Source organism: Antrostomus carolinensis, unplaced genomic scaffold, assembly GCF_000700745.2.
Source record: "Antrostomus carolinensis isolate BGI_N321 unplaced genomic scaffold, ASM70074v2 scaffold24383, whole genome shotgun sequence".
Taxonomy (NCBI): domain Eukaryota; kingdom Metazoa; phylum Chordata; class Aves; order Caprimulgiformes; family Caprimulgidae; genus Antrostomus; species Antrostomus carolinensis.
Genome location: NW_010307599.1, coordinates 1 through 19720, shown reverse-complemented (window position 1 = coordinate 19720; position 19720 = coordinate 1). Strand labels below are relative to the sequence as shown.

General features: G+C 37.4%; 1 protein-coding gene across 1 annotated transcript; it reads right to left on the bottom strand.

Moving 5' to 3' along the window:
- Positions 1–495: 495 nt before the first annotated feature.
- Positions 496–16396, bottom strand: PRIMPOL (primase and DNA directed polymerase). Its single transcript, XM_010165497.1, has 12 exons — positions 16217–16396; positions 15011–15102; positions 13878–14019; positions 12219–12366; positions 6956–7246; positions 5123–5285; positions 3753–3850; positions 3236–3322; positions 3048–3156; positions 1933–2015; positions 1803–1849; positions 496–813 (listed from the first exon to the last, which is right to left on the bottom strand). The coding sequence occupies exons 1-12, from the start codon at positions 16394–16396 to the stop codon at positions 496–498; spliced, it is 1758 nt and encodes a 585-aa protein (XP_010163799.1).
- Positions 16397–19720: the final 3324 nt, after the last annotated feature.

The window sequence follows — 19720 nt, the reverse complement described above, 5'->3', positions numbered from 1 at the left end:
TAATGTCACTTTTTAATCTAGGGCTATTAAAGCGACGTGACCTTGAAAGCAACATATAGTTTTAAAAGAGAACACTTAGACATTAGTTGGACGATTGATAGACAAATCTTTTTATTAAATTTGTATTTGAAATAAATAATTTCCTCTCATTTCTGAAAGTAAAGAAATCTATTTTACTTGGCTTATCAGTAAAACTTGGGCACACAGCTAACAATATGGAAACTGCACAGCAGTGAGTGTTAGAAGTGCTAAATGTGGAGCAACATTCATGATGAGTTTTCAGTCCAGTACTCTTCAACCCCTGTGTGATCTTCCATGATCTCCTTATGCTTGCTGTAGATCACCCAGCTGTGAGGACACTTGTTTGAGTAGCAGTTCAGTAACAGTTCTTTGTCTTACAGCTCTGGAAGAGTTTTGAACTAAATGACAGGATCTTTCCCAGAAGGCACATGATACGCGTGTTGTGTTAAAGCAGGATTCATTGCTAGCGGTCTGCTAGCCAAGTCTGTGGTTAGCTGCTTTATTGCAAGTGTCCTGTTCCTGTAAAGCTTCCAAAAGAAATTCATCAGGCACTTCTTCCATGGCATAGTTTAGGCTGTTATTTGCAGCTTCAGCTAGTTCCACATCTTCAGTTGCTTCTAGGAAACTGGCATCATCACTTGCATTGTCCCACTCACTGTCTGACAAGAGGAAGTCTTGAGACAAGCTTTTTTCTAGAAATACGGAGCTTTTGGACAAATCTGCTCCATTAGAATGTGGTTTTACTTTTTCTTCCGTGTTTCTCCTTTCGTCTGTTAGTGTATACTCTTCTTCCTTTTCGAAACAAGAATACTATTTATTCCGTATGAAAATGGCCTTCATACCATTAACTGCTCTGATCTGACAGTCTGAAACTTGTACTGTCACACACACGGGATCCCAGAGAAAGCTGGCCAGCATGACAGATTTTCCAGCAGGTTAATTCATAGCCATGTTAACCTGTGGAAGCTGGTTGCTGGTTCTCTAGCAAACTACAAGTAGTCTGTTGTATACAGCCTCTTAAAATAATACAAGGTCAAAACTAATTTTAGTGTCTGTTTAAAGATACTGTCAGGATCTGAAAATGCATTTCAATTATTACGCTTTCTATGAAATAACTCTAATAGCTATTGATGATCTGCTTAAGTAGAGCTTAGTGTGCCATTCATTCTGCAGTATGAAAGTTAAAAGCTGCAAAGAGGCCAACTCTTACTGCCTGCTCAGCAGAAAAACTTCTGTTCAGGGCTTAGAATCTAGGTGAAGTATCGGGTCGGTTTAAATAGTCTTCCCGTGTGGGTAAACACAGCTGCTTTAATACACTAAAATGGAGTTAAGTGAACTTCAAATTTGAGGGTCACTGACTTATATTTGACTCTGACTGACACAAGTGTTCCAGGAGCACTTCTTTTTTAGCTGGCCCAGCAGAGCAGAGCTTAACTTGGGCAGCTTTTCTGTTCTGCACCTGCAGTGGTCTCGTGGTTTATGCACCAGGAACTGCTGCTCAGACCAAACCAGAAGAAAGTCTATAGTCCCAGGGGAAGTCAGGCTATTCTAGTCACTTAGCTTTATCTGTGCTGGCAGTTTTTGCGCTTGATCTGCTGCTGGAGAACTTAAAAAGGAATATACAGTGCTACCACACCAGCACAGCTGCTCTGGGGAGCTATTCCATACCTGTGCAACTACTCTATGGAGCTCAACAGACAGCGTTAGTGGGGATTTACAATGACTCCCAGAGGCAGCTTTACTCACAAGAACTTCAGCATATGGACAGGACGAAAACATACCTCTTTGAAAAGAAAAGGGAGACATATCCGAGGTGGTAATGGAAAACCTAAATCAAATACATGGCATTAATTAAAGTTAACATTCCAAAAAGTGTTAAGTATAATCGCTTTGAAATCACAGAATACATACTTTGTGATTTGAAGTTTTTTTCTCTGCAGACTGGATCGTGACACTTTTGATACCAGACTTCCTTCTTTAGATCTACCAGAATCCTAAGAATGGAATAATTTAGTTTTTAGTAACAGTACATAAATGAAGTGAATGCTGTATGCATTCACTTCACTTGTAGGAAACTCTGACACTAAACAAACAGGGGTTTTTTGTCCCCATCTATGGCTGTTGCTTTCATACTCTGACGTCCTTACTACATGTCTTGTACAGTCTTATTTTTTTCAATAAACGTCAGGCTTCTCAAGTTAAAAACTTATTTAAGACTTCATTATATTAAGCTTGGAAGAAAGAAATCATTAAAGTAAGAGGAGTATATGGGACCTAACTGTAAGATAAGATTTTGTTGCAGCTGCTGTTACAGATAATTTCATTATAAAAGCCAGATAAAATCACAATTTCCTGTCAACTGATTAGACAACCCAGCTTTTTCAGCTGTGCTTCAGAAACACAGAGTTCATCTAGCATAGTGGCGGTGGGTTGGGTTTTTTTAATACCACATTCCTTATTTTTCAATTATTTTAAATGTTATGTAGAATTATTTTAAAGTTAAAATATTTCTACTAATGATATACTGCAATTCTAATGTAATCTGAAAAACCTGACTTTTCAACACTTATTTTGCTAAAACTGTAAAGAGTTTGAGTTCTTGTAGGGTCACTAGCAAAACTCATCTTGACTGAAATGGTGGCAGGAGTAACCTTTGTCATTTTAATAACATAAGAATGTAATTTAAGATGCACTGTAAATGAATTTAAATTTCTTTATCTTATTTCTGATTGTTCAGCTTCCTAGCTAAGAAACATCAAAGCACAGTACCACTTAAGAGCTTTAACATACTTGTATATTAGCATCTTTAGGCACATACTTCAAACAGCACGAAGATGACATCACAGAGATATCAGAAATACAAGTTCAGGCATCACGAAGTAAATTTATGTGGGGGAGGTGTTTTGTTTTGTTTTTAAAAAGGCATTTTATGCCCAATAGAGCAAGAGAGCAGAAACTGTAACAGGTTCTGATTCTATCCATAAGAGTTTTGAATCTGTTTTAAAATGAATAGTTAAGGAACATACATTATATTGTTACTTTTGTGAGCTCTTCCAATATTATCACACCAACGGTAACCAGAAATATCATATACAAGTATTTCTTCCAGAGAGAAATAATTCCACCGTCGTATCCCTGGGGGGAAAAAAAAAAAGTAATTCCTTAAAAATACTGCTGTGCACTACTCATTTGTAAATAGCAAAGTGGTCTTTACCTCCTTGCACCCCATCTTTGTTAACCAAAGAACGAACAAAATAATCAATTTCTGGGTATGGTGAATCCTGATAACCTTCCACGGAATCTGTTAAAACAAAGATCACAGATACATACCCTTACTGGTTTTGTCATTATAGTATCTAATTGTTACACATTATATAGACCACAGACAGACAAATGTACATGAATCACACCAAATCCTTAAGTAAAACCAGGGATAAATCCAGTGTTAACTTCCTGTAGACCTTCAAACTGCACCCCACCCACACACACAAGGTACAGAGTGGACTGGGACAAAGCGTAACAGCTCTGGGAGTGCAAGAGGCGGGTAAATGGCATTCGAGCCCTGCAGAGCATCCTTCAGTACAGCTGTACTCTGCCTCCTGCAGAACCCCAGCTGAAGAAAAGCTCTCCGAGAGGTTAGCAAGTGTCTAAGTCACAGTACATATAACTTAAGAGTTTGTTTTTGTTTTTGTTTTTTTTTTTTTCTATACAGCAGAAAAGGCTTGAAGTACCTCTGCTGCTTCTGATAGCTCTGCTGTTTAAAAAAGCCGACATTTTTCTCTCCTCCTCTGAAAATCCAGATGACAGAACTTTTGTGTCATCCCTCGCTCTGAAGAGAGAACACAAAGGAAAATGTGACTCTTACAGCATAACATAGGATGGTGTGGCATAACACGGCACTGCACAGGCCTGGGCCACTGGCTCTGGGTGGCCCTGCTGGAGCAGGAGGCTTGGACCAGACAAACCCCAGAGGTCCCTGCCAACCTCAACCAGTCTGTGATTGCATGTGCTACCTTTTACTATCCCTGTAGCACTTTTTCTTCTCATTTTAACGATTTCCTCTGACTTGTACCAGCAGAGGGCAAGGTTTCTTCCTTCAGAAGAGCAGAATTTGGTTCCTGGCAAAAATCCCAGGACCCAGCCATTTAAAGACCGCTGGTCTGCTGTACTACTTACAACAGTATTTGCTCTAGATGTAATATTTATACATATATACCCTTTGGAAGCTTTCAATTTATTTTTCCTTCTCTCTACAATGAACTGCTTTTTCTTGTTGTATTACTAGCTGGAAGCCAGATGATGACACAGCAGAATTTCTCATCCTCATTTATGACAGACTCAGCTGCTACCTACGATGTCAATTCACAATACAATTCATACTGCAGGGCTACTGCCATCCATTCAGGATAATGAACGTGTCAGGATATAAAAACTGAAGTCACAAGAAATGTAATTTTATTAAAAACATGTATAATATCATACAGCTGGATGTACCATTTTAACCTTCTTTCTGCTGCAGTAATGATAAGGATCATCTTAAGATCCAGTCGGTGCAGGCCATGGTCTATCAGAGGTTTAGATGAGATACAGAAAACTTTATTATTATACATACCAGTATCCAGTCTAAGGAGGTCTCTGTGCCAAATGGGAAATCTGGTATGCAAGTAAACATGTACAAAAATCCTTTTTATTTTTTTATCATACTTCAGAAAATACTTAGACTCTTTGTATTTGATTGACTGGAAATCTGTAATTTTCCCTTTAAGAACTATACAGAATCCGACCAAACTTAATAATAGTTACATTTTGGCATTTTGAGTGTGTATAGAGAAATGAGGCAAAACTCAGGAAGCTGTACCGCACCTTCTGTGTTCTTTAAACATTTGAAGGGAGGTTTAAAAACAAACAAACAAACAAAGAAGTCCCCAGAAAGTTTGTCTTCAAAAACAAGGAATTCTGCTGGAAACTCCTAAATTACACTGTAACAATGTTAATGAAATAGCTGCCCATTGCTAGTTATTATTTGTAACTGCTGCAGGACAAAAATCACCAAAATATGTATTTAAAAATATTTTCAATTCAGTCGGAATTAAACAATTACCTAACGTTGCAGATCAAAGAGGAAAGAAAATACGCTTCTTCCAAGGAAACATTCTCTTCACAGTTGGGGACAAACTTATTATCCTCTGCTATCTTCAGAATCACATTTTTTCCTGCTTTTGATGATTTATACATCCGGAAATTTCTATTCTTTGTATAAACTCCTACAGGAAAACAAGTATTTCTTAAGATAACAATCCTGGCTAGGATTTAAGATACTTAGTACTTGTAAATTAAGCAATTTTCCTTAGACCCAGCTCACCTCCCATAGAAGAAATGCAACAAAGCAAGATCATGCACACATGTACATTTGTATGTTACCAAAGAATTAAGAAACGCTCTACATAGGCATGTTAATAATTTTGACATTATCATTGCTAAAAGTTTCTTTCAGTAAAAAAAAAATTAAAAAATGGTGCTTTCACATGAACACTGTGAAATACAGCTGAGCGTAAGAAGCCACACAATTGTTTTATGAAGCAAGTACTTCATGTCCATCAAACTTCTGGATTTTGTGTACCAGACACCACTTGTGTGTCACACACGCTGTGAAGTACACATCGGGAAAATTTAATTCCAGTCTCAAAAACAAACAACAAAAAATGAACAGGTATCATAAACATCGCCTAATCTAAGAATGTAGTGGGGAAGTGCGTGCGTTAGTTGTGGGTTTCATGAAGATAAAGGAATTAAAAGATCTCCTTATATAAAAATAATGTCACATCCCTTCCTACCACTACAGCCTCCTGATGTAACTCAGTATTGCAGCTGTTTTGATTTTAGCTTTCCAATTTTGAGGTAATGTGTGTGCAACATGAATATCGAGGATGGTTAATTTTTGGGGACTACCATTAAATTCTTAAAAAGTGAAGTGACACGGTAAACAATTTGTTTTTCTTTAATTTCCATCACGAATATGCTTGGATGCATTTTGAGCAGTAGGTGCAAAGTAATCCTTCTGAATCGGTAACAGAGAAGCCTAATGGAAGGCCAACTCTGGGCTTATGGTTCAACAAATCAGACACACTGAAGAGGCCAGCAATCAAAGTGATCCTGAACTCCATGAGAAGAACTTGAAGGAGTGTGGGGGGGTTCTCCAGAGAAGTCAGAAAACACATGATAAGCAGTCCTCAAGTACGTAAACCACGGCTGTACAAAAAGCATACTGAGCTATTTTAATTTCACTGAGACAGGGTGAGAAAGCAGAGAAACAGGTATGGGGGTGGAGAAGGGTGGAACTTTCAAACTTTAGTTTGAATACAGGTGTTGAGCTCCTGGAGATTTTAAACATTTTAATACCATGAATAGGCTAAGCACAACTGGGGCATGAAGTGCCCAACCCAATATTTCTATTCTGTCATTACAGCCTAACAACTGCCCTTCCAAACAGGGGAAGCGGGCTCAATTCATGCACGCAGAACAAAACAGGAGGCCACACCAGTTAATACTTGTTTCGTAATTAAGCAACTTCTAATTCAACTGAAATGACAAAATTGCAATATATACTATCCTCTTTTAATCCAAATAGGAGCACCAAGTCCTTAGGAACAAAATTAATTAAGAGTCTTGTGTGGCAAGAGTTTCTTCAAACTTCAGAACAAAATAATTAAATGTAGTAATATAAGAAATTCCATGGACCAAGAATCCAAGGCTCCTTTCAGCATTTATGCTGACACTTTCAGCATGTATTGCATTTGGGTTAAATTCTGACCATAGAGACAATAAGAACACTATTGTTATTACTGTCTGTAATAAAAGATTAAGGAACATCTCGTTTCTTGACCTTTGTTGCATCCCAAAGAGATTTAAAAGGTTTAAAAGCACTTATATTTACCTAGATCCACAAAAAGTTGCTTGTCTCCTTCTTTATCATTTACTATTAGAAAGGAAAATTCCAAGTTTTCTCCCTTGTGTGATGTTTCCATATCCTTTGTTTTGCAAGCAATGGCTGCAGAGCCTTTGGAAGCATCTTTGCCATCTGTGAGGTTTGTAAGAGAACCATCTAATCCAACTGCTTCTGCAGAACACTGGAAAACATGTCCTGCTCCTTCTTCTGGAATCACAACAGCAGCTTTACTCTCCATGAACCTTATGGCAGGCTGCAAAATGGTTCTCACAAAGTTACCTTAAAAACAAACAAAAAAAACCCCAAAGCAGATAATGTCATTTATGAGTCAAAAAATAACTTAATAGTTCCTGTGCAAATATTTTTGAATACAGCCAAGATGGAAGTGGTTGGAGTTTGGGGGGACGGAGTTCCCCTCCTGAATTAAAAAAAATTAAATAAATAAAAATTGGACCAGCCTAGTGCACAGAATGGTTATGGCTAGTAAATAAGAAACCCATGCTTGGCAGTAATTTTTACGAAAAGCTTTTTTTTAAACACAAGAAAATAAACAGTTGTGTGTACACTGATTGTATTGTATCTTAGTCTTCCCCTTTGCCAGTTTTACTACTGAGAACAGAGAGAGATGAGAAGCGAAGTGTCTTGGGAATCACCTCTTTAGAAATAAAGACAACGTAATGGAACAGAAGTGCTTAGGCTGTCCCTACAAATTCCCAAACTAAATGCAAAGTCCCAGACAAAAGTGCAAAAATGAAATAAATGTCCTTTGTATCTGTCAAAAGAATTTCACCTACCCATCACACCTGTACCATGGCAGTTATTAAAGCCTCTGACAGACAAGGTCTCCAGGGCTCCCATGCTTGGAGCACAAATGATCTTGGCTTAATGATTAACAGGAGGAAGACTTTTGCACTGAAACTTCTGTGAACCTGAATTTTCCACTAGGATGTCAGAAACTTACTGAACAAGTTCAGTTTGAGTTTTCAGGCTAGTTTAGCCCAAACACGTCTGCATATGAACTAGACTGTTAAGTAAGACTTACTGAAATATTTAATGTAGGACCGCTTTGTTAATGACAATATATGAAAAAGTAAGTAGTCAATGTCCTTTATAAAATGCAGTTTGATTTAATAGTTCAAGTACCACTTAGTGAAACTCTTCAAGAGATGAATAAAGCATTCATTCAGCTTTGCTAGTACACAAATTTTTGTAATCCAATCACAGGCAGTTTTTAATCATTTAGCTGAATATTTCTGTAGTACTTAATGCCAAATGCAATGACATTAACAAGCTCAGATTTAGGATTCTGAAGAGCTTGTGACCGTCCCTCTCACTACTGCTTTCCCTAATTTCACTTTCAGAATAATTAAAAAGGTTTACTTGCAGCTTCATGGTATATTAACTGATCTAAGAGTTTAACCAGCGCCTACTTGAACAACATATTACTTTTACAAAAGTAGTTTGTAATGACTCTTCAAACTCCCAGTATCACAATCCAACGCCCAATGTACTCCAGGCTCTGCTAGATGGTAACCAAAGACAGACAGAGAGACAGAGGAAAACCACGGCACAATTACTTGCAGGGAGAAAGAAGAGAATAAATACAGATGTGGAAGAAAAACTATGAAGTGGAAGGAAAACTGGCAAGGAGGATCGATGCTGTAGTTGTTGGTTGAAGCTTCAATAGGGAACCTGGAAGAATATGAAATATAGGTCCCTCTATGCTACACAGCAGCAGGATGACTCAGAGTATCAAGCATTAATGTCACCATCCTCATAATTCATTACAGGACCACTGAGGCACACAAATGATTCAGTCACAGACAGCACTTTAACCCTGTGTGTTCAGATATGCACACAGGTTTATAACGATAGTTATAGTCAGAGCTTCAGTTCTGAGATAAAATGTACCTATTTCAGAACTGAAGTTTATTTCCATTACCATAAAAGTCAAAGGATCTTTAAATGTCCTGGTTGATCACTTCCTTTTTTTGTGTGTGTAATTAAGCAACAATCACTCTGGTGTCAGAAGTTTTTTATCAGTGAAAGATTATTTTGGGAGTTGGTTCTTTACCATTCACACACACACCTTTGTTTTCTCTCTTCCCGTTTCTTCTAACCAGTCAGATGTGGAAAACAAACCCTGCATTTCACACTTGCAATTGCTAACTCTATTTTGTATTTTTATATTTGGGATTTGTCAACTGTGTAGAGCAATGTAAATTCACGGATCTTCACAGTTTTCCTGTGGACCTACATGATCTGCTGTGCTTTATTACATGAGCTATGAACTCAGTCCCTGTAGTTTAATTCTAACTAGTAACTAATTCCAAATATTACATACTAAATGTTTAAAATCATATTTAATTTTAAGCCAATGCACTTTGTGCATGACTCCTGACATAAAATGCTTATCAAACAATATCATCCAAGATGTGATAGTTCATATTGTAGTTTATCCCACAAAAATACCACTAACTCATCTTAAAATAATTTTTATTAGACAGAACACCACAATGATGAATTTTAAAAAAGACAACACTTGAATGTGTCTGAAAAATATAGTAACCCTTTTAAGTTCAATATTAGATAAAATCTTCCTGTCACCTCAAAGAATATATATATTTTCATATAGATTCTGTGAAATTACTTTATGAAGTTATCTGCATTTTTACTTATTTACTGTAACAGTATAGTATTTTGCAGAAAGTTAATACACTTCAAGCCAGACAGTCAAGGAGGTTACTAAAATGCATTAATTAAAATTATGGAGTGTAATATTACTGGTAACATGCGTGAATTTAACACTAACATTTACATATCTCAATTATTAAATCCATTTTTACTGTGACTTCAACACCTTGTTGAAAAGGCAAAGGCAGAACATGAATATACGATCTCTAAATGTATTTTAAGTCTGACAGTAAACGCGTCAAATTCACGTCACAGTGGAGACACAGAACACTTAGCTACTGGACTAGAATAAACAGTTCAAGCTTCTACCGGAATAACTGGCTAATGTAATTTGGTTATCAGGATCACAGGCTAAAGTTGGTGTCATACCAGATTATTCATCACTCACACATTAAGAGTTTTATAGCGGCAGACAAGTTAAAGACCATACTTTTGAACTAAAAATTGCAGTAACCCCATTTAAGTCTTTGAGGTTTGTAGCTGTTGCCACGGTGTCACGTAAGAAATAACTGTTCAGCATCACACTTGGGGCTGGCAGCCAATATTGTAAGCATTTGCTTATAATTTTGACAATCTGCCTAGCTTGCCATGTCAGCTACTCCTCAAAAGGTTCAGGGACACAGATTCCACTGCTCCTAAGAATGAGAAATAGGGGTTTTAATGTTAAAAAAAGCTAAAATAATTGGTTCCGATAAATCCTATGGCCTCTTTCTGTCGGAGTAAGGATCTGAATTTTGGCCTGAAGTGATGCTTAGGCCATGGACCCTGTGTGTATATTAAAAATATTCTGGGGAAAAAAAAATTTGTACATGCATGCAGGATTACAAAATCTGGCCTCTCCTTACAGTTTGCTCTACTCCTCCAGCTGCTCATGCTGACAAGACCTTTCATAGATGATTCTTGAGAGCAACACAAAACATGTGTCAACCCTACACAACAACTTTGTACGTGTGTTCTCTCCATGAAATAACTAGACAATTCAAAAGGAAAGTAAGATTTCCTCTGATGTTGTGCTGGGCTAGAAAGAAGCCCAGCACTGTGTCATTAATGACAGCATCACTGTGCTGTCATTAAGTAGTAAAAGCAAAGAGTCCATCTTCCCTGTGCTCTCTACAATCTGCCACTAGGACATACACAAGTGCACAGTAAGAAGCTATTTAGAAAACACAGGAGGTATAAAAAAAAAGAAGAAATACAGTATAAGTTTTACTCCAGACTAGAATGAGGGAAGGTGCAGAGCTAGAAAAAGAGGTAACTGTGAGAAAGGAAAAGGAAGACTGGGCATGAAGACAATCAGATTGTGACCAAGCAGACAGCAGAATAAAAGTGGGAACCTGAGTGGGACCCAAATTGTGAACCAAACATCCTCAGCTCTTCCCGTTCTACTGTCAGTGGAAACCCAGTAGCAAAGCACAGAATTTCTTTCTCTCTGATACATGTAATTCTTATGCTGTTGTCGCAGCTCCTCCTGAACACCAACGATAGAGCTTGACGTCACAGATCTAAATTGCATCCCTACTAATAACCCATGAGATTATTAATATGGTACAATCTAACAGCATTTCTCCTTCTCCTCCCTCACCCCATTTGTTTGAAACAAACACAATAAGGAACAAAAGTTACAAAATCAAACACTCAAATATTATGAAATGACAAAACCAGGGGTGCAGGTGCAATGTTAAATAACCCAAACTTCTGCATTTGTGGGTTGATACAGATTTTAACTCCACCACTGGGCAAGCTGTTTTCCATCAGTTCCTGCGTCACTCAGACAGAACTCAGCTGATATTCTATTGTGCCCTCATTGTTCAATGTATGTCTATAAGCTTTACTGTACACTATTCAGAATATATATACAAGAAAAAGAAATTATTAATTTCAACATTAACTTATCTCAGTGTTCACCAGTAGCACTCGTAAAAAAGTATTTTAGGTATTTTAAAAGTATGTTCAAAATACTTCTGTGAAGTGAGGAGGTATTCTTATACTTAATTTTAAAATGGACTGAAGACAACCCTGAACTGGCAATTCTTTGTGCTGGAGTCAGCACATCCCATGAAATCCCAACTTATATCAACAATTAAAATTGCTTTTGGCTTTCCCTTAATCACGTTTATGCACAGGTGGCTTGAAACCCTCTTTGTCCTGCCTTTCTGACTCCGTGCTGAGCACAAACCAACTGTATTTAGAGCCAAGAATCTTAGCTTCAATTGTTAAGACTGACATCAACCTGAAAACTAAGGAGTCATAGTCATACTGTAAAACAATTTTCAAGCCAAAAGCCAGTCTTGCCAGGAGTTTCATAAACAAAACATACAGACACAAAAAAGTTACATTTTTGCAAACACAAATGCTAATTATAGAAAAAGGAAGTACAAGATGAGTTGAGAAATAATGAAGCTTAATGAAATAGAAATAGGTAGTCATTTCTGCTGGGAATATATATTTGTTTCCACATATAATTCCATTAAAATAAATATTCCAGTGTGAGCTGGCACTGTACAAAGTCAAAATCTCACCTTCTATTTCTAGGTGTAAGAGAAAGAAACACACTTACCAACATGAATATTATCCTTAAATACAGTCTTTTGGGGTAGAAATATCAAGTGTCGACTGAATTTTTCATCAGTACTGGAATCTAAATTCAAGACATCTTCGGCTGAACAATTTACATCATAAAGTTCTTTTAATTTTTGGCTGACAAGCTGAAATGATAAATGTTAATTAGGCTATTTTATCTACCATTTTTAATAGTGAGATCTATAAAACCCAACACAAATGCAGATTCCACATCTTTTATTCAAGTTTTTTTTCTCATTTTGAGCAAACAATTAATTTAATTCAAACTAACTCATAACATAACAAATTTTAACCAAATTTGACATAGACTCTATTTCCTGAAATAAGCAAGTCACTGAATATACTAACAGTGATAGACTGAGCAGATTTTCAGTTTTTCAGGTGAAAGTCTAATTTAGTGGCTTTATCTTCTGTTTTTTCCACCACAAAGCAGTTCACACCCACAATGACAATGTTTGTAATGCAGGCTTACCTAGAACAGGGGATAGAGGCTATCGTGATATAAAGGGCTGGTATGCTAATTCACTGTTATGATTTAGCTACTTCATTGGTATGACCTACTGAACACTAACTAACCAGAAAGCATAAGATATCTACTTAAATAGCCCTGAAAACCTTCTATAAGCTAAGCTTGTGATTAGTCATGTTTAGGACTGGGACTCAGAACCTAAGGGTCCAGAAGCTTTGGATTTTAGCTTCAGATCCCTCACCCAGCAAATCCAAAGTTCTCTTCTTAACCTGAGGAATCTCCAGACTTCAGAATTAATCAGCGATGGAGTAAACCTCTCCAGATTCTGTATCAATGAAGGGTTCTTTATGAACAAACAACCTCAACTGGGATCTTTCTTTCTTTCTTTCTCTCTCTCCTTCTCTATTTCCTTCTTTCTTTCCTTCTTTCTTCCTTTCTTTCTTCCTTTCTTTCTTTCCATTCTACCAAGGGACATGTAGGCATCAGAAGTGTCACAAATAAATGGCCACCCACGAAGAGAATTTATTGGAAGAGAAAATATTATTCTAAAAAACTTTGCAGTGGAGCTCATTTTCCAACCACATTTGCAGTAAAATTAAAATTTGCACTACTTAATAAAATTAGTAACTGGCAAAGGTATTTAACTTCAGGTACCAGGTCAGTAAGTGCAGTTACCTGATGTTCTCTACATCATCATTTAACTCAACTGTAATGAACTTCCATCTGAAGACACCTAAAATCAGGAGGAATTTATCTAAGCCTTGATATATGACAGCACCAGCTGGCAAAGGAAATGAACTGAGGAGTATCTGAATGGAACTTTTATCAATGCTACTCTGAAGAATAACTAAACACTCCTTCGGTTTTACAGCTTCGAAGTGGCAGAGCACATAAAACAATCTGCAAAGGCAAATACCATACCAGCAAACCTACAGTGAATACAAGCATCCCAACAACCATCGTTCTCTATTTTTAATTTTCACTTGAAGGAGAGAATCTTTGCTTTAATTAAACCAGTACCTTTTACTTCACTAAAAATAACCACTAGGTCTAGAACTATTTTTCATTTTACTACAGAATAATCAAGATAAAGTGGTAAATACTTTGGTTTCATATTAAATCAGCAACAAATTCATATTAATCTACAACATGACTTTGCTCGTTTACCTCAATTAACTTTGCAACCATAGTCTTGCCATCTGCACCAGGATTTGCTGGTTTGTAGAACTCTAAATCAAAATAAAGTTTGCAAGCATCTTTTTCAGGAATTACTTCATAGCAATGCATAAGACTTGTTTTATAGCCTTTGCTAAGGAAAAACAAAAACAAATCACAACCTCTCATGATAAACATTAGACATACTTATCAGTTGCAAACAAGGATGCCACAAGTCCTAAATATTCTCTTATTTTTCAAACAACTACCCATATTAAAAAAAAAAAAAGTAGCAGCCCTATAATGCTTTGAAAAATTTGTAACTAACTTTATCATAAAATATCCAAGACATCTGTCTGGCCTAGAATTTAAGTTTGTAAAATATTATCCTCCTTATCTCCCCCAAGTCTTACAATACATACTGTCAACAGAAATGCTGTTGAGAATTTAAGGAATGATGGAAACTACAGTAAAAAATTTAGTAAGTTATCACTCGTATGTCTTAAGCACTAAAAATGAGGTTACATAATTTTTTTTCCAACTAAATTAAAGATTAACCTTATTTTCAAATTAAGAAAAAAAAGCAAGCTTATTTTTCATATAAAAATTGACTCTTAGATTTCTTTTAGTTCATAACCAAACATTTTTTTGTAAAACAAAAAATTGGGAAAAAACGTTCAGCACATGATCAAACTGTCAGTACCTGAAACTACATCATGCAAATGCAAAACCATAAATTGGTAACCATACATTTATATTAAGGCCCATGTAAATTGATATATGACTAATTATAGAAATATGTTTGTATCACACATTGGTATGATCCCCTGAGGAAAGCTGGCAGCAAAAGCAAATAGCTGCTATTAGATTTAAGTTCAGTAGAAAGGGGTTCTCAATTCCCAGGATACCACAGCAGTCTGCAACTCAAAAGTTGAAACCCACTAGAGAATAGATTGGTTGGTCCCTATGAAGTCTTCCCCCACGGCCAAGATCAAACCCCAGGCCACCCATTACAGCTCTGTGCCAGTCAGAGTAGCAGACAGCTACTGGGGACAGCTATCCAGTAATAGCTATGACTGGGTAATAGCATATCCAGCATACTGCTATCTTATAGCAATCTATAGGGTACCTTTTCAAATACTCACGTGTAATAAAACCAAAGTTCTTTATATGTTGTCACAAGGTAAAACCTCTGTCCACTTTGTGTGTTCTTTTCCAAGGCAAATACATGAACATCCTTTTAAAATAAAAACATTTAAGTTTTTTTATTCAAAGAACCAGTTAAAGTCTTCAGAAGTTCCTAATTGACATTCATTTCTTTGGTGAAAGGTTAGTAAATATTAGAAAACTGTAAGCAGATCACTTGTCCTTTTTCAATCCAAGTAGCATCAATTTTTAATTTAGAATATTATTCTGATTTCAGTGACATGAGTAAAAATCTGAAGCTTTTCTTTGCTGTGCATTAATGTAAACTCTGTTTTCTCTGTGAAGTCATCTTTTTTCTGATCAGTAGCAAGTGATTCTAACAGAAGGAACAATGTCCTGAAAGGGACAATTTTATGGATACAATGGCAGCATATGGCTCTATAGCAAATACTCTTTACACTCTATATTATTTAAATTAAAAAATGAAAATCTGAAAAGAAAACAAACAAAAAACCCCAGTGCCAAGCTTAAAAAATGAAAATCTGAAAAGAAAACAAACCCCAGTGCCAAGTCAGTGAGAGTGCATTTTGGAAAACTGACAGTTCGGATTAGTTAAACACTTAAAAGAGCAGGAAGAAACCCTGGTACTTTCTTTAAAAGCAGCAATCAATTTAAAAAGTATTAAACACAGAGAACTGAAAACAGAGGATACATTTTGCATAACATTTATTTGGCTTATCATTTCTTATCATCTGAACTTGCTACTCTGATGGTATTGGGAGAGTTGTATTGTTTTTATTTTGTCTCTGCCTCCTGTTTATCTCTTTTTCTTCCTCAGTTTTTTTCTCCTCTTTCTTCCTTCTCAACTCTCACTACCTTGCTATTCTCCTGCCAACCTTGCAGCTTCCTTATCTTCAGAAGGAACAAATCTATCACTACAGTGTTACTCAAAAGCACTTTTACTGTTAGAGGTTAACACCACATATCAATTGGTATGTTAAAACTAATACTTCTTAGAGCTACCTCCAGTAGAGGAGGTACCTACAAAGACAAAAAAACAACAAAAAATATTTTTCAGGATTGTCGAGAAAAAAAGAAATAAAAATCTTGCAATCTGATAAAGATTGTTCACTGTTAACTTTTAAGTTAAGTTCAACCCTGAAAGTTCCTAAAGAGTAGAGACTTTCACCTAACAAATAATTTACCTCTTTGCAGGTTTTGACATAATTGAAAGCTTCAGCCTGACGACAAAATATTTTCCAAACAGAGGATGGCAGAAAAGGTTTGGACAGTTTTGGTCTATAAACTGGAGGAAGAGGGTTTCTTTCATAGTAAGATGCGAGTTCTTCCACTTTCTTCAGTCTTTCTTCCCATTTTCTCTTCATTTGTCCTAAAGCAATTACAAATAGCCAAATCAGTATCAGTTTCTGTTTGTGACTCGCTTTTAATATATCCTGTACTCATCCTGCTTTTGGTTCCAGTTTTGTTGAGTGTACTTTATTTATTAACTGAGAGTAGCCAATATTCCAAATCAACATCCAAGCTTGCTACGATACTCATTTTAACATGAAATCTTTCCACACAGATTTGGAAATAAAAGATCTTCATATTAATACTATAAAATACAAACACAACAGACTAGACACAATAAGGGGAGGCCTGAGAAGTTTAGTTTTTGTTTACAGAACAGTATTACTTTCCTCCTCAAAAAGTACATAAACGGTGTTAATTAGCCACGTGACATTAGTAAGAAGTGAAAAAACACTGTGATTTCTGCTTTATGGTTGGAAAGACAAATTAGTCTCAGGCACTTAATTTCCTGAGAAAAATTAAGATTTCAGTGACTCTAGCTCTGAGCTCTGTGTTTCAAAGTAAAAGAACTGAAATCCAAAATGAGGGCTCCATTCTCCACTGCCGACCTTTGCTATTGATCAGCAACACTTTCATCTGCTTTAAACCTCGTGTACCTTCTTGCAAACTTGGGATAGCAATCTTATCTCTTTTCAAGAAACAGCACCTGATGCAGTAATGCTTGCTATCTTGCAACCTTTAAACTTCTAGTCACATAAAGTAATCCAAATGCTACAAAGTAATGTAGTAAAGCATAAACACACATTAACATATAATTATTTGTAAGGTTAATTAACTTATTTTCCGGGAAAATTCATTGCCCCTCTGAACACCTCCAAATTGGTAAAGAGCATTGCTAAAACTGAAACAGAGGAAGAGGGGCAAGAAGTTAAAAAAAAAAAAAGATTCAAGTATTCAAACCTTTAACAAGCTGGATCCACAAGATGAGTGTAAGTATTTAAATACTCTTGTGGGCCCCAAAGCCCAAATTTTAGATCCTCTGAATCACCCTTCCAAGTTTTCCACAGTAAGAGTTCCCGGGCACCTGCATTTCTGCCCATGGTACATCTAAGCCTGCCTGTGTTTTGACAGTTTAGTGCCTGTGTCAAGTCTAAGTAACAGTGTTTTTTCTCTTACAGGGGTCAGACATATTATCTACATAGACCTTGTCAGTCTCCTGACCTGCAAATTTCCTCCACTCCCTTACTTTTCTTGCAATTAGTTTCTTCTTTGGGAATGAAAAATGAACTTATTGGCAGCAGACAGCATTTCTCAGAAGTGCTAGCAGAACCCTCAGTTTCATTTTGATGCTGTTGGCTCTGGTGTAAATTGATCGGGTGCAAAAGACATTCTCTACCTCCATCAGCACTTTCCCACAATGGGACCATTAAAGAGAAAGGAAGTGAAGGACAATCCCATAATTCTCCACTCACTTTGAACTTCCTAATTAGATCAGGACATATTTTTGCAGAAACACAGCCGGGAGGATACCTGAATCCGGGAGAAGGCTGATGACCCTTACTTTAAACTGAGATCTGACACTGTTCTTGCTGTCCAAACACCCTTGGATTCTCCACAGCCCAACGTTCTGAGTCTTTTCAAGTTAACTTCAGTTCCTGTATCAACTACACCTAACACAACACATCTATTTAGAGCACATCTATTTAGATGAGGTGGAACTACAGACCACCCTTCTGAGTTTACTGGGAAATTCACCCTTCGTTGTCCTCTCTTCTGCGCCACCAGAAGTAAGAGGAGTAATTATTTTAATTTTACTTGCTAGAAAGAAATTTTGTCACCAACATGTTTGCACATCAGTGTTTTTGACTCAGCAGGATGATTGCATGAAGATCCTGGGAAAAACTGATCACCTGGAAGGTGACTTAAAGAACTTGCTGTTTTATTTGCCCCTCTTTGATGGAAGGCCATTTCTTTTTTAGTGCTGAGGAGAGTGGACATCTTGTATTTTTATACCTTAGAAGGTTGTTGGTTGGTGTTTTTTTAAACAAATGGACTCACTATTTCAGAATTGGCAATTTTCTCCCTTGTGCTACAGAGGAAAGACAAACACAAATGCATGATATCATCATATCTGTCCCTACATTTTTATAAAAAAAAAAGCATACTCAACAATCTGTAACAATTATGGACAAAACACGCTATCCACACCTGCCGAGAAACGAAGCTTAGTCATGCAAATCAACCCCTGCTCAAAATAACATCATTACATTGGTTTTTCGGGCTGGAGTGTACCATGCAACACAGCTCCGTGGCAGAATTCATGCTCCTCAACACCAATAAGCCCATGAGATTTTCTCCCAGCTGCAGCCTTAGAAGAACTTATTAAATAACTTTCTTCCTCGTGCTAAATTTCTTAATGTTAGCAAAAATTAGCTTAGTTTTCCTTACGTTGAACTGAATTGTGGCATACTGACAAACACTACTCACCTTCCCTCAACAAAAAGGAGCATCAGGTTTTCATCTTGCGCTCCTACTGGGAGAGGAAGCTTCTATAATTAAGATTTGAGGAATTTTGTGCAAAATACAGGATATTAGACCTTGTGATGGTCTAAGACCTAGAAAAATAGGCTTAGTGCCTCTTGTGAGAAGCTGGAAAACTTAAGTTTCTAATGTTAACTTACCCTAACTCCTTCTGCTGAAGGTCAATGTGCAAATATGAAGCTAACTGACCCAAAAGTTGACGATGAAGCTGAAACTAGCCCTCAGCATCAAAGAGCTGCTGTAGAAGGCCGAGCGGCTGGGCACTGGGGGGCCAGAGGGAAGGAGGTACATTCAGATGACATTTGTTGGTTGGCTGTAGGATTTCACAGAATCACAGAATGTCAGGGATTGGAAGGGACCTCGAAAGATCATCTAGTCCAATCCTCCTGCCGGAGCAGGAACCTAAACGAGATCACACAGGAAGGCGTCCAGGCAGGTCTTGAATGTCTCCAGAGAAGGAGACTCCACACCCTCCCTGGGCAGCCTGTCCCAGGGCTCTGTCACCCTCACAGGAAAGTTCTTTCTCAAGTTTAAGCGGAACCTCCTGTGTTCCGGCTCACACCCATTGCCCCTTGTCCCACGCTTTCATCATGCAGCGGTGGGAGACAAACCTCTCCGTGAGCAGAAGGTCCTGCTCCGATATGGTCCAGCACACTGGCACTCCTCCAGCTCGCGGCAATGTGACGGATGGACAGACAGACAGACAGACAGACAGACGGCCCCTGGGGTGGCATCACTCAGCCCCACACATCCCTCGGGCGGAGATCGTCTTTGTAAAGCACCGTTCTGTGGGAAAGGTGAATTGTGTCAGCACACGGAACCAGGACGACAGGCACGAACCGACCCGGCCGAGGTGA